General features: G+C 44.9%; 1 protein-coding gene and 1 long non-coding RNA gene across 2 annotated transcripts; both read left to right on the top strand.

Moving 5' to 3' along the window:
- Positions 1-8,746: 8,746 nt before the first annotated feature.
- Positions 8,747-11,775, top strand: LOC137417784 (uncharacterized). The gene is made up of 7 exons (XM_078785045.1): positions 8,747-8,814; positions 10,004-10,252; positions 10,594-10,747; positions 10,864-11,050; positions 11,139-11,396; positions 11,485-11,656; positions 11,763-11,775. Exons 1-7 carry the CDS (start codon positions 8,747-8,749, stop codon positions 11,773-11,775), a joined length of 1,101 nt encoding a protein of 366 aa, XP_078641171.1.
- Positions 11,776-11,862: 87 nt separating this feature from the next.
- On the top strand, positions 11,863-12,587 carry LOC144893536 (uncharacterized). The gene is made up of 2 exons (XR_013624437.1): positions 11,863-11,897; positions 12,057-12,587. It is a non-coding gene; the product is annotated as an uncharacterized LOC144893536 (long non-coding RNA).
- The last annotated feature ends 825 nt before the right edge of the window (positions 12,588-13,412 follow it).

Here is a 13,412-nt window from a genome sequence, read left to right as displayed (position 1 = left end):
TAAAAACACCTCACAGCCACGATTTTATAAACAACTCACAGCCATAAAACACGAAATAAAAACACCCCACAGCCATAAAACACGAAATAAAAACACCCCACAGCCACGAATTTAAAAACACCTCACAGCCATAAAACACGCAATAAAAACACCTCACCACCACGAAATTAAAAACACTTCACAGACATAAAACACGTAATAAAAACACCTCACAGCCATAAAACACGCAATAAAAACACCTCACAGCCATAAAACACGAAATAAAAACACCCCACAGCCATAAAACACGTAATAAAAACACCTCACAGCCACGAATTTAAAAACACCTCACAGCCATAAAACACGCATTAAAAACACCTCACCACCACGAAATTAAAAACACTTCACAGACATAAAACACGTAATAAAAACACCTCACAGCCACGAAATTAAAAACACCTCACAGCCATAAAACACGTAATAAAAACACCTCACCACCACAAAATTAAAAACACTTCACAGACATAAAACACGTAATAAAAACACCTCACCACCACGAAATTAAAAACACTTCACAGACATAAAACACGCAATAAAAACACCTCACCACCACGAAATTAAAAACACTTCACAGACATAAAACACGTAATAAAAACACCTCACAGCCACGAAATTAAAAACACCTCACCACCACGAAATTAAAAACACTTCACAGACATAAAACACGTAATAAAAACACCTCACCACCACGAAATTAAAAACACTTCACAGACATAAAACAGGCAATAAAAACACCCCACCACCACGAAATTAAAAACACTTCACAGACATAAAACACGTAATAAAAACACCTCACAGCCACGAAATTAAAAACACCTCACAGCCCTAAAACACGTAATAAAAACACCTCACAGCCCTAAAACACATAATAAAAACACCTCACAGCCACGAAATTAAAAACACCTCACAGCCCTAAAACACGTAATAAAAACACCTCACAGCCATAAAACACGCAATAAAAACACCTCACAGCCACGAATTTAAAAACACCTCACAGCCATAAAACACGTAAAAAAACACCTCACCACCACGAAATAAAAAACACTTCACAGCAATAAAACATGTAATAAAAACACCTCACAGCCACGAAATTAAAAACACTTCACAGCCATGAAACACGTAATAAAAACACCTCACCACCACGAAATTAAAAACCACCTCACCACCACGAAATTAAAAACACCTCACAGCCAATAAAACACGCAATAAAAACACCTCACAGCCCTAAAACACGTAATAAAAACACCTCACCACCACGAAATTAAAAACACTTCACAGCCCTAAAACACGTAATAAAAACACCTCACAGCCACGAAATTAAAAACACCTCACAGCCATAAAACACGCAATAAAAACACCTCACAGCCACGAATTTAAAAACACCTCACAGCCATAAAACACGTAAAAAAACACCTCACCACCACGAAATAAAAAACACTTCACAGCCATAAAACATGTAATAAAAACACCTCACAGCCATAAAACACGCAATAAAAACACCTCACAGCCACGAATTTAAAAACACTTCACAGCCATGAAACACGTAATAAAAACACCTCACCACCACGAAATTAAAAACACCTCACAGCCACGAATTTAAAAACACTTCACAGCCATAAAACACGTAAAAAAACACCTTACCACCACAAAATAAAAAACACTTCACAGCCATAAAACATGTAATAAAAACACCTCACAGCCACGAAATTAAAAACACTTCACAGCCATGAAACACGTAATAAAAACACCTCACCACCACGAAATTAAAAACCACCTCACCACCACGAAATTTAAAACACCTCACAGCCAATAAAACACGCAATAAAAACACCTCACAGCCATAAAACACGTAATAAAAATACCTCACAGCCACAAAATTAAAAACACCTCACAGTCATAAAACACATAATAAAAACACCTCACAGCCCCGAATTTAAAAACACCTCACAGTCATAAAACACATAATAAAAACACCTCACAGCCATGAAATTAAAAACACCTCACAGCCATAAAACACGTAATAAAACCACCTCACCACCACGAAATTTAAAACACCTCACAGCCAATAAAACACGCAATAAAAACACCTCACAACCATAAAACACGTAATAAAAACACCTCACAGCCACAAAATTAAAAACACCTCACAGTCATAAAACACATAATAAAAACACCTCACAGCCATAAAACACGTAATAAAAACACCTCACAGCCACGAAATTAAAAACACCTCACAGCCATAAAACACGTAATAAAAACACCTCACCACCACGAAATTTAAAACACCTCACAGCCATAAAACACGTAAAAAAACACCTCACAGCCATAAAACATGTAATAAAAACACCTCACCACCACGAAATTTAAAACACCTCACAGCCATAAAACACGCAATAAAAACACCTCACAGCCATAAAACACGTAATAAAAACACCTCACAGCCACAAAATTAAAAACACCTCACAGCCATAAAACACGTAATAAAAACACCTCACAGCCACAAAATTAAAAACACCTCACAGCCATAAAACACGTAATAAAAACACCTCACAGCCATGAAATTAAAAACACCTCACAGCCATAAAACACGTAATAAAAACACCTCACAGCCACGAAATTAAAAACACCTCATCTCCAACTAATTCCAAACACCTCACCACCACATAATTAAAAACACCTCACCACCATGTGATTTAAAAACACCTCACCACCACATCATTTAAAAACACCTCACCACCACGTAATTCAAAACACCTCACCACCACGTAATTCAAAACACCTCATCTCCAACTAATTCCAAACACCTCACCACCACGTAATTCAAAACACCTCACCACCACGTAATTCAAAACACCTCATCTCCAACTATTTCCAAACACCTCACCACCACATAATTAAAAACCCCTCACCACCATGTGATTTAAAAACACCTCACCACCACGTCATTTAAAAACACCTCACCACCACGTAATTCAAAATACCTCACCACCACGTGATTCAAAACCACCACAATCTTATCAAAAACACTTCACAACCACGGAAACAAAAGTTTGAGGGAGTCGTTAAGTGACAACACAGACACTGCCCAGATGTGTCGATATATAGATAAATGACTGTACCCGAGTTGCCGTTTTGTCATGCTTTAAACCAATCATAATTCAAACAATTATTTTGCACAAATGTATTTGTAATATACGTGATATCACATTTTATAAACAATTGAAGTTGAAAAAAAAAAATTCCCATAAAAATTCCCCCCCCCCCCCAAAAAAAAGAAATTGAATTTTTTTTCTCCAAAAAAATACCCTTAGGACATACCGACGGGAGAGATATGTACATATCAGAAGTTTAGTACGATTTCACAAAAGTTTGAGAAAGTAGTTCAGTGACAACACAGGACAACACAGACACTGCACAGATATATATATATATATATAGTAATACCCCGGCCTACGTCATTAATTGGTTCCATAAGCCATAAGCATAAGTGACGTAACTCGGTTTTTGACGTAAACCGGGCGTAATGCCTTAAAAATGCCTTAAAATGAAGACAAACACCGTAAAACTAGAGTAAATAACTCGCGAAAGTATATAACTATCGCTAAACCTTAAAGAACACTAAAAATATATTTTAGTCATATTTTTTAAATGAGTAATGAACACAATTAATAAATGAATTTGTAAAGAATAATAATTAAAATTAATAAGATTATGTTATTGACCTTAAAGGAGAACGGACACGACCAAAACAACTTTGCAGATTTCGAAACATAAACATATCTTAAACACTTCTATTGAGTTCATTTCATATCTTAAACACATATCTTAAACACATATCTTAAACACATATCTTAAACACTTACACACTTCAAATATCTTCGCGGTTTTATTAGAATTTGTCAAAATATCGCCGAACAAGCAAAATCAGTGTTGTCAAAACCGCAAACCGGAAATGACGTTTGCGAAGTAACCCAGTTTTTCGTTCTTAAAGCCTTGTTGGCTTCGTGACGATCAGAACATCACTTTGTTTTCGTTACGATCAGTTGGAATTATTCCCAGTCGTTGTGTGGCTGCTGGTTGTTCTAATTGTCCAAGTGAAACTGTCTCCGTTTTCAAATTCCCGAAGGATGTTAAGCTGAGAGATATTTGGACGAAACAAGTTCAGAGAACACGGGCGAAGTGGATGCCAACTTAATCGTCGGTGTTGTGCAGCGAACATTTTGAGTGCCACTGTTTCAATAAAATCCCACAACTTAAAGCAAGTTTGGGATGTGCTGTACAACATAAACGGGTGCTCATTCCCTCAGCTGTACCGTCTATTTTTGTTCGTTCGGCAGAGAAACCAGATAAAAAGACGTGCAAATCGAAAGCTGCAGAAAAACTAGCAACGAAAAGGGTGAGTTGTGTGGCTTCTGTTTGTTTACATTTGACATTTGGTGATCTATATTCGAAATTTCTATCACTACATGCAGGTGAAATTGTGGTTTGTGATACATATTATTTATTTATTCACAGGAAGTTTCATCACTTCTCAAAGTAGCACAACCTGCTGCTACAACTTCTACATGTGATAAGAGCCAGGCACCTGCTGATTGTGAGCCTGGGTCCAGTGAGGTTCGTCACTTTGTTACAAATAATAGCCACAGCATAATTCTTGTTTTTGCAATTTTCTAGCGAAGTAATCGCATAACTAATGAAATATGTATGGTTTATTTCCAGGTTCAGTCAACAGAGACATCTCTTCAGCCTTGCACCAGACGACACGTGCGTGTTCAGGTGTCACAAACCAAGCACGGCACTCTTAAACACAAAGGTATTACTTGCTGTATTATTATTAATATGCTTTTTCTGATTCTATTACTTTTCACTTGTTAGTTGTTTGTTAATTGTTTTGATGTTTAATGTTTGCTGATGACTTCCAGATTCTCAAACTGATGTGCTCAGCCATGTGTCACACATTGGCACACATTCTGAGCCACTGCCAGGCCACTGTGTAACATGTGTGTTGTGAAAAATCAACCAGGTTCACAACTTTGTCCCATAGGTAGGTTTAATCTCAATTAGATCTTTGGCATCATCCTGTAAAAATACAATCATGCAATAGATATCAGGATCTTGGTATCATACAGAGAGGACCGATAATAATAGTCAAAGCAAGCGAGTCTAGTATATATGTGCGAGTCTAGCATATACGTACCATTCAAGTCTACATGTAAAGTAAATGTCACAGGAGTGGCTCAGCGTCGCGGACGTCCCAGGTTTTATAGATGCCCTTCAGTGGCTGAAGTGAGTATCTCTCCTGGGTTCAACTTCGGTATAATTTCACTACATTCTCCCCGCCGTTAGAACTATACTGCCGCTAGGCAGATCGCAAGCGTGCGTCAGCATTAATTGATTGGGGTACGTCATTCCATGTCAGTCGGTCCACCCGTAGCGGTCGGGGTGGTGAACTACCCTGCCAGCCCGCGTCCGGAAACTACCGGGTACGGCGTCCCCAAGCCCGGAGTCCCCGGCGTTGGAGTAGCCGCTGGAGGCAGGTGTTGGAGGGGGCACCTCAGAGCCTTCAGGCAGGGGTGTAGGTGACGACAGAGGTGACGGCAAAGGTTCCATAGGGGAAGCTTCGGTAGAGTCCATAGACTCGTAGATCGGTTCGTCGATATCCCTATAAGGGTCGATGACCCCACAAGGGGCGAGATGGCGTACGGAGACAGTGGACTCGCGTCCATCTGCCGTCAGCACACGAGCATGCTCGGGATTAGCCTGGAGTACCTGCACCTTATCCACAAAGGGGTCGTACTTGCTCGAGCACACCGCCCATTTGAGATAAGCCGGCCCCGGCTCAGCGAGCCAGCTGGGTAAAGATCGGATACTACCCGAGCTTCTAGGGTGGTGGAACAGTCTTTCGTGAGGAGTCTGGTTGGTGGCCGTACATAGGAGAGCCCGGATCGAGTTCAAAGCTGCAGGTAGCGAACAAGCCCATTTATCGAGACCCCGGCCGAGGGTCCGGAGGCTTAGCGTGACGGCCCTCCATATAATCCCATTGAAGCGTTCGATCTGCCCATTCGCCTGGGGTCTGTACGGTGTGGTGTAACTCGAAGCAACATTATTTTGGAGCAAATAACCTCTCACCTCCTGCGACAGGAACACCGCACCCCGATCGGTATGCACGTAGGCCGGATACCCAAACATAGAAAACAAATTCTGCAGGCACCGTATGACCGTGGCAGCCGTCATATCCCCGCACGTGTAAGCAAAAGGGAATCGCGAGTACTCATCAACGATAGTGAGCAGATAAGGAGAGTTGCTCGACACCGGCAGCGGTCCTTTGAAATCCATTGCCAATCTCTCCCACGGTCTAGTAGCCCTAACCAGCGTCCCCATGGGAGGGTTGTAAAAACGCGGTTTGAGTTCTGCACATATAGCGCAGTCACGGCAGATCCGGCGGATGTCCTCAATCGAGTACGGCAGATTACCACTACGCACAAAATGAGCGAAACGCGTCACCCCTGGATGACACATAGTGTCGTGCAAAGTGCGCAGCCCCTCCAAAGTTACGATCCCCGCGCACGTAGCCGGCCTCGATAAGGCGTCGGCGACCAGGTTATCCTTCCCCGGGCGGTATTTGATGGTGTAGCAGAAGTCGGCGAGTTTGATACGCCAGCGAGTGATTTTCTCATTGTTAATATGTTGAGCATGTAAGGTGTCGTCCATGAAGGCAATGCTTTGTTGGTCCGTGATGATTTGGAAGCATCGCCCGAGTAAGTACGGTCGCCATCGCCGAATCGACTCGACGATCGCGTGCGCTTCCTTTTCGACAGACAAATGCCTCCGCTCAGCGGAGGTGAGAGTCCGCGAAAAGAAAGCCACAGGGCGCCCCCCTTGGGAGAGAGTCGCCGCTATCGCATGATCTGAGGCATCACTTTCTAAGACGAAAGATTCGCTCTCGTCGATCGTCGCGACAGCGGCGCCAGCGATGTCTGCCTTCAGGCCCCCGAAGGCCGCCAAGGCGGCCGGGCTCATGGGGAACGTGTCGCAGGTCACGAGGGGGCGGAGCTTCGCGGAGAAATTTTGCACCCACTTCGAATAGTGGGCGAACAGCCCGAGAGCACGCTTCAGCGACGCTCGATCGCCGGGCGTGGCCATATCGAGCAAAGGTCGCAGACGCTCCTTATCTGGAGAGACAGAGCCATGGGTCACGGTGTACCCCAGAAGATCTATCGTGCGTTGAGAGTAACGACACTTAGCCTCATTCATGTTTAGGCGATACCTATGCGGGACCTCGAGGAAGCGCTTCAGATTAGCATCGTGATGCTCCTGGTCATACCCACAAACCGTAAGATTGTCCAGATAGACAAAGACATCTGTCAAGTTCTCCTTAGTACCGAGGTTGTCCATAGCCCTCTGAAAACAGGTGACCCCGTTCGTTACCCCAAAAGGTAATCGGGTGAACTGGTATAACCTTTGACCCGATTCAAAGGCGGTGTAGATGTGATCAGCCCTAGAGATGGGGATCTGATGATACGCATTACGCAGATCGAGAGTGCTGTAGACGGAGTACTGGGCCACCAGTCGTACTAGTGCGTCCATCCCCGGTAAGGGGTAGGCGTCCAGCTGTGTAAAGCGATTAACCGTCTTTGAGTAGTCGATTACCATACGCCGGCGATGGGCCTCACTTCGCACCACTAAGACCTGGGCCCGCCACGGCGACTGGCTAAGTTCGATAACACCATCCTTTAAGAGTTGGGCCGTTTCTTCCGCAATGAATTGCGCATCCGCTCGTGAGTAGCGCTGCGATTTTACCGCTACAGGAGCGCAGTCAGTGGTCAGGTTGGGGAACAGCGAAAGAGGCTCAATTTCCATTTTCGTGAGTGCACACACAGCAAGCGTGTCCGTCCCACCAAATTCAATTTCCAAACGTCCATGTCGCTTAAGAAAATCGTGTCCTAACAGGATGTCAGCACATAAGGCAGGCAAGACCATGAGATGTACATCGGAAAACATGCGTCCCTTTATCACAAGTTTCAATCGACATTCCCCCTTCGTGCTGAGCCGAAGTCCCTGGGAGGCCATGAAGATCCATCGTGTAGTCCCGATGACTGGCCACCCATGTTGACGCACCAGTCGCTGATCGATGAAACTATCCGTAGATCCTGTGTCGACTAGGGCCCGTGCAAAAATGCCTTCGACCAAGAGCGGGATAATGGCCTGATCAAGGCCAGAAGATCCGGCAGGTATTGCGCCGTCCGAGCGAGAAGATCGTGCCTCGCGCGTGGATCCCACACCGGCTGCAGTTTTCCGGTCGTTTGAGGAGCCTCCGGAGGGCCCCCGTGCCAAATGCATAGTTGGTCGTGCCGGTCCAAGAGCGTGTAGTTCGTACGAGTCGCCGTCAGATGGCGCTCGTGTCACGTGCAAAAGATCGCAGTCAATTGTACCTCCATGTGCTCGATCAAGAGCATGTAGTTTGTACGAGCCGCCGTCAGATGGCGCTCGTGTCACGTGCGAAAGATCGCAGTCAATTGTACTTTCACGTGCTCGATCAAGAGTGTGTAGTTCGTCCGAACTGCCTTCAGATGGCGCATGCGCATGCACAACAGGAGGAGCTTTCAAAGCCGGAACTTTTTGTTTGTTTGAGGAAGGCGTTCGAACGCCAGTCAAGGTCGGTCGCTCCGCGGCCGGTCGCGTTCGCGCCATTTGTTGTGGCGGCCCGATGTATTTCACCAAGGACGTGCGTGCAGCCTGGGGCCCGGGAGGAGGAGGACAGCTCATCAAGGCCGGGTGAGGCGCCCCGCTCTGTGCTCGGTCCGTTGGCTCGGCGATAAGCCCATTCAAGGTCGCGCGTGCTCGTGTGCCCCGCGCGGCCTTCTTGCAGACTTTAGCAAAGTGTCCTTTTGTAGAACACAAATGGCATATGGCTTCCCGAGCCGGACACGCTGACCTGGGATGCTGTCGGTTGGCACAGAAGTAACACGTCACGTTCCGGTCAGGCCTGGGCCTGGCTGCGGTAGCTGCTGCCAGGCCGGAATCCGAGTCCACCTCGGGAGCGGCCAGGGGCTCGGCCGCAGTCGAGCCCACACCCGTATCCTCGGCGGTAGCCCTCTCCGGTCGCGCGAGTTGAGAAGTCCCCGCGACGACCCGTGCATAGTCATATGCGGTGGATTGTTTCCGGGCCTCAGTGTAAACGTTGGCCAACCGTAGGGCCTCTGCGAACGTCAGGTCAGCTGTCTCCAAGAGCCTGAGTCTCAGATCTGTAGAGCTGAGCCCAGAGACGAAAGCGTCTTGGACGAGACCGTCCTGGACTTGCTCGTGTGTCCGTACCTCTTGAGTACTGTCCGTGAGGAGGTGCCGCAGCTCCTGAGCGAAGCGGTCGATCGACTCGGTTGGCTGTTGACGTCACGTGGCGAGCAGATGCCTGTTGTACACCACGCTCCGTTTCTTAATGTAAAGTCGCTTTAGTTCTGCCACGGCGGCATCATACGTCGTACATCGAGCGATGCTCCTGTAAACGTGGTGGTCGACTTTGGTCTGTAGCACAGACAGCTTCGTTTCAGCGGTGGGAACGGCATCCTGGGCACCGAACTGGTTCTCCAGCGTTTTGAGCCAGTGAGTGAACACCGAGCCCGAATCCTCAGCTTGTGGGTCGGAGCCGAGTGTCGGTGCATTGATCATCTTGTGTCCCGCCATTTCCATAGATCTTAATTGAGATTAAATGTTGTGAAAAATCAACCAGGTCCACAACTTTGTCTCATCAGTAGGTTTAATCTCAATTAGATCTTTGGCATCATCCTGTAAAAATACAATCATGCAATAGATATCAGGATCTTGGTATCATACAGAGAGGACCGATATAATAATAGTCAAAGCAAGCGAGTCTAGTATATATGTGCGAGTCTAGCATATACGTACCATTCAAGTCTACATGTAAAGTAAATGTCACAGGAGTGGCTCAGCATCGTGGACGTCCCAGGTTTTATAGACGCACTTCAGTAGCTGAAGCGAGTATCTCTCCTGGGTTCAACTTTGGTATAATTTCACTACAATGTGGCCATCAAAATGATGCTGTGGCAGCTGCTGGAAGAGATGTCGGCTGTGACAACCCTGAACCTCTTGATGAGAGTGATAACGACTACCTGCCTTCATCTGCTGACGAGACTGATGACAGTTGCAGCTCCGAGCAACAGACTCCTGAGACAAACAATGTCCTCGAAGACACAAAGTATATAGTCTTCTGGAGCAGCTTGCTGCGACTTTTCAAGTTGGTGCGCTGCAGCTGGTGTGGAGAGATGATCATAACACAAACGGCACCATGTTGCTGGTGCATTTTCAATGTGGTGTATGTTCTCTGACAACAGAGTGGAAGAGTCAGCCTTATGTAGGCAAGTCACTCGCTGGCAATATAATTTTGTCAGCTGGCATTCTCATGTCAGGTGCTGTACCAAGCAAGGTACTCAAGGTTCTCCACCATATGAGAGAGGCAGGAATTTCATCGAGAACTTTCTCGCGACACCAGAACATGATGCTTTTTCCTGCCATAAAACACGTTTGGTTGGAGAACAGAAAGTGGCTCGTGGCATCCCTGCAAGCAGAGCGTAGAGGTTTGATCTTTGGTGGGGATGGACGCTGTGACTCGCCAGGACACTCGGCGAATTTTGGCTCTTATGTTATCATGGAGCTGGTGGCCAAAGTCATCATCGATGTTGAGCTTGTTCAGGTAACATCAGCAGATATATGTAGACATACACATAGAACTAGTGTGGGTACATAGAATATTGGTTGTGGACAATTTAAGTTGACTTAGATGTTCTCAACACACGATTATGTTTACAGTGCAATGAAGTTCCAAGCTCATGCCACATGGAGAAGGAGGGGCTGAAAAGAGTGATGGCATTTCTGAGCAAAGAAGGCCTGTCCATAGACACAATGGTCACGGACAGGCATGTCCAGGTTAGGAAATGGATGAAGGAAAATGCGCCTGAAGTCAAACACCTCTTTGACGTTTGGCACATTGCAAAAGGTAGTGAACGCTTTTACATTATAAAGCTGTATCGAACTTTGTTCTTTCTATGGGAAATATGCATTTTTCCCGTTCTCTTTTTTTGCAGGTGTTAAGAAGAAATTGCTATCTCTGTCAAAAGAGAAAGAATGCCATGGAATTGTGCAGTGCATGGCCAGCATCATCAATCACCTGTACTGGTGCGCCAGCTCCACACCCCCAGGACAGCCAGACACCATCACTGCAAAGTGGACATCCATCCTGAACCACCTTGTCAATATTCATGTCCATGATAACCCTCATTTCCCTTCATGTGCACATGCTCCACTGGTTGGGAGAGAAGCCAGAAAACAGTGGTTCCATCCATGTGAGTGATAAATGTTCATGTTATTGTCATAACATTCTTGACTAAGTTTCATTTAGTGTTGCATATTCACATGTCATGCTTGTTGCAGGTACTCCAGCAATGGTGAAGCTGGAGAAACTTGTGCGTAGCCCTGCTCTGCTGAGGGACATGAGACAGCTGTCTGGTCAAGAGCAAACCTCCTCTCTCGAGGCCTTCCACAGCCTCCTCAATCACTTTGCACCCAAGATGTATTCCTTCTCCTACCATGGTCAACTGAGCAGGTATTTTTTTTATTATCATTTATTGATTTAGAAAGTTCTAGATTCTTGTGTGACTTACACACGTCACAAATTATTTATGTTATGATTTTTAGAACTCTCCTCGCAGTCATGCATTTTAACGAGAATGCTGGTCGAGAACAGCAGAGGACTGCGGCAGGACAGGCACGATATGCCATCAACTTTCCAAAGTGGAAGAAGGGAAAGTATTCTGTGAAGAAGATTTTGAAAGACCCTACATATGGTACAAATTTCAATAATATTCTCCAAAGTATGCTCTATTCACTGAAGAAACAACACTGCATGATTACACATTTGATTAAAAATTTTATTTCATGGAAGAACGTTATATTGCAACAGACATTTATCTTGCACAGTATTATTCTCATGTTTGTGATTGCAGAGTACGTGAGAGAGATCATGGAGGTAGTTGTTGCACAGTGCACAACATCAGAAAAAGACAGATAGACACCAAACATTGATCAACCGCCTGCGCTGTGTGCTGGTGTCAGCCGTCCAGCCAAGGATGAAGCTGTCGCTCTGCTCCAGAGCCGCTTTGCAGCCTCTAATTCTTCTGCTGTGGATGTTTGAATCCCACGTAGTCTGCAGCTGGGAAATGATGACGTATTTTGTTGACCACACATGACGGCAATGGCACACGATTGTCTCTTCCGAGATGACCCCAACACAAGCGGACAAACTGACGATACGCTACAAATCTGTATCTCCTGAAACACAATTTCCAGCCGTTAGAAATCTCTTATTAGTGTTACATCTTGTGGAAATGCGTATGTTTTTGCTTATATTTACATTATGCTACCAGCATGCCAGTAGGTGATAAGGGCAGATGGTTAAAATGTTACTTTCTAAGTCAATTCTTATAATCTCCGAAAATTTCTGTTGGTCAAACAAATTGTCGAACCTGTTTACATCCTGTCTGTGGAAATCCCTTGCCAATTATTTGCTCAAATACTTTGCCAAACCCATGTGACGTCACGAAGGCTTTATTTTTTTTCATCCCTAATTGCCTTTTAGCTTTCTATACCGCCAGACTTTTAATGAAAAGATACATTTTTTATCATGATCTGCTGTTAACAAGAATTATTTAAGTGATCTAAAATCATGTCGGTAGCATTTAGAAATGCATAAATGTACATATGTGTTTGAATTTACATTTTAACCCTCGGGGGCCCTAAGGGCCGATCATTTGGCGCACAGCACAGCTTATTGCATCAGCCCTAGGGCCCAAAGGGTTAAATATAGTGTGGAGATGATGTGTAGAACTTACTCATGTTGGTTTCTTTGTGATGGCCCGTGCTTTCCATGATGGTCAATGTAGGCGTAGTTAGCTGTTCGCAGCACATGTGTGTCCAAACAGCATGGTGCAAAACCAGGGTGGTTGATAATGCATGAAAGTACTCCAGCGTTTTCCATTTCCTCTCTAACTTTAGGTATCTCCCTGCAGCACTTGCACTCATTCACCTGTGGCATGGCCTCACAATTACCACAACTGCACCTGTCCAGAAACAATAAGTATTTGGATATGTATGGCTGTTCTTACTGAAGCCTGTACATGAACACTACAACTGATACACCTGCAGTGCTGCACTGTCAATAAAGTCGTATTTCGTTTCTGTGTTTCTATCCATTTCTTGCCTCACGGCACCGAACATTAATTAAATATTAGTTATGTATTCCATTGACCAGAAAAAGAAACTTTTTCAATTAAAAAAGAGACATAAAAATGAATACCATTCAG

Source organism: Myxine glutinosa, chromosome 9, assembly GCF_964187855.1.
Source record: "Myxine glutinosa chromosome 9, kmMyxGlut1.1, whole genome shotgun sequence".
Classification (NCBI taxonomy): domain Eukaryota; kingdom Metazoa; phylum Chordata; class Myxini; order Myxiniformes; family Myxinidae; genus Myxine; species Myxine glutinosa.
This window is presented reverse-complemented; position numbering and strand designations above follow the sequence as displayed.

Coding starts and splice junctions, on each gene's coding strand:
- LOC137417784 (XM_078785045.1), top strand. CDS start 8,747: ATGTATTTCACCAAGGACGTGCGTGCAGCCTGGGGCCCGGGAGGAGGA. Junction 10,253..10,593: donor AATGTCCTCGAAGACACAAA/GTATATAGTCTT, acceptor GTTGGAGAACAG/AAAGTGGCTCGTGGCATCCC. Junction 11,051..11,138: donor CGTTTGGCACATTGCAAAAG/GTAGTGAACGCT, acceptor CTTTTTTTGCAG/GTGTTAAGAAGAAATTGCTA.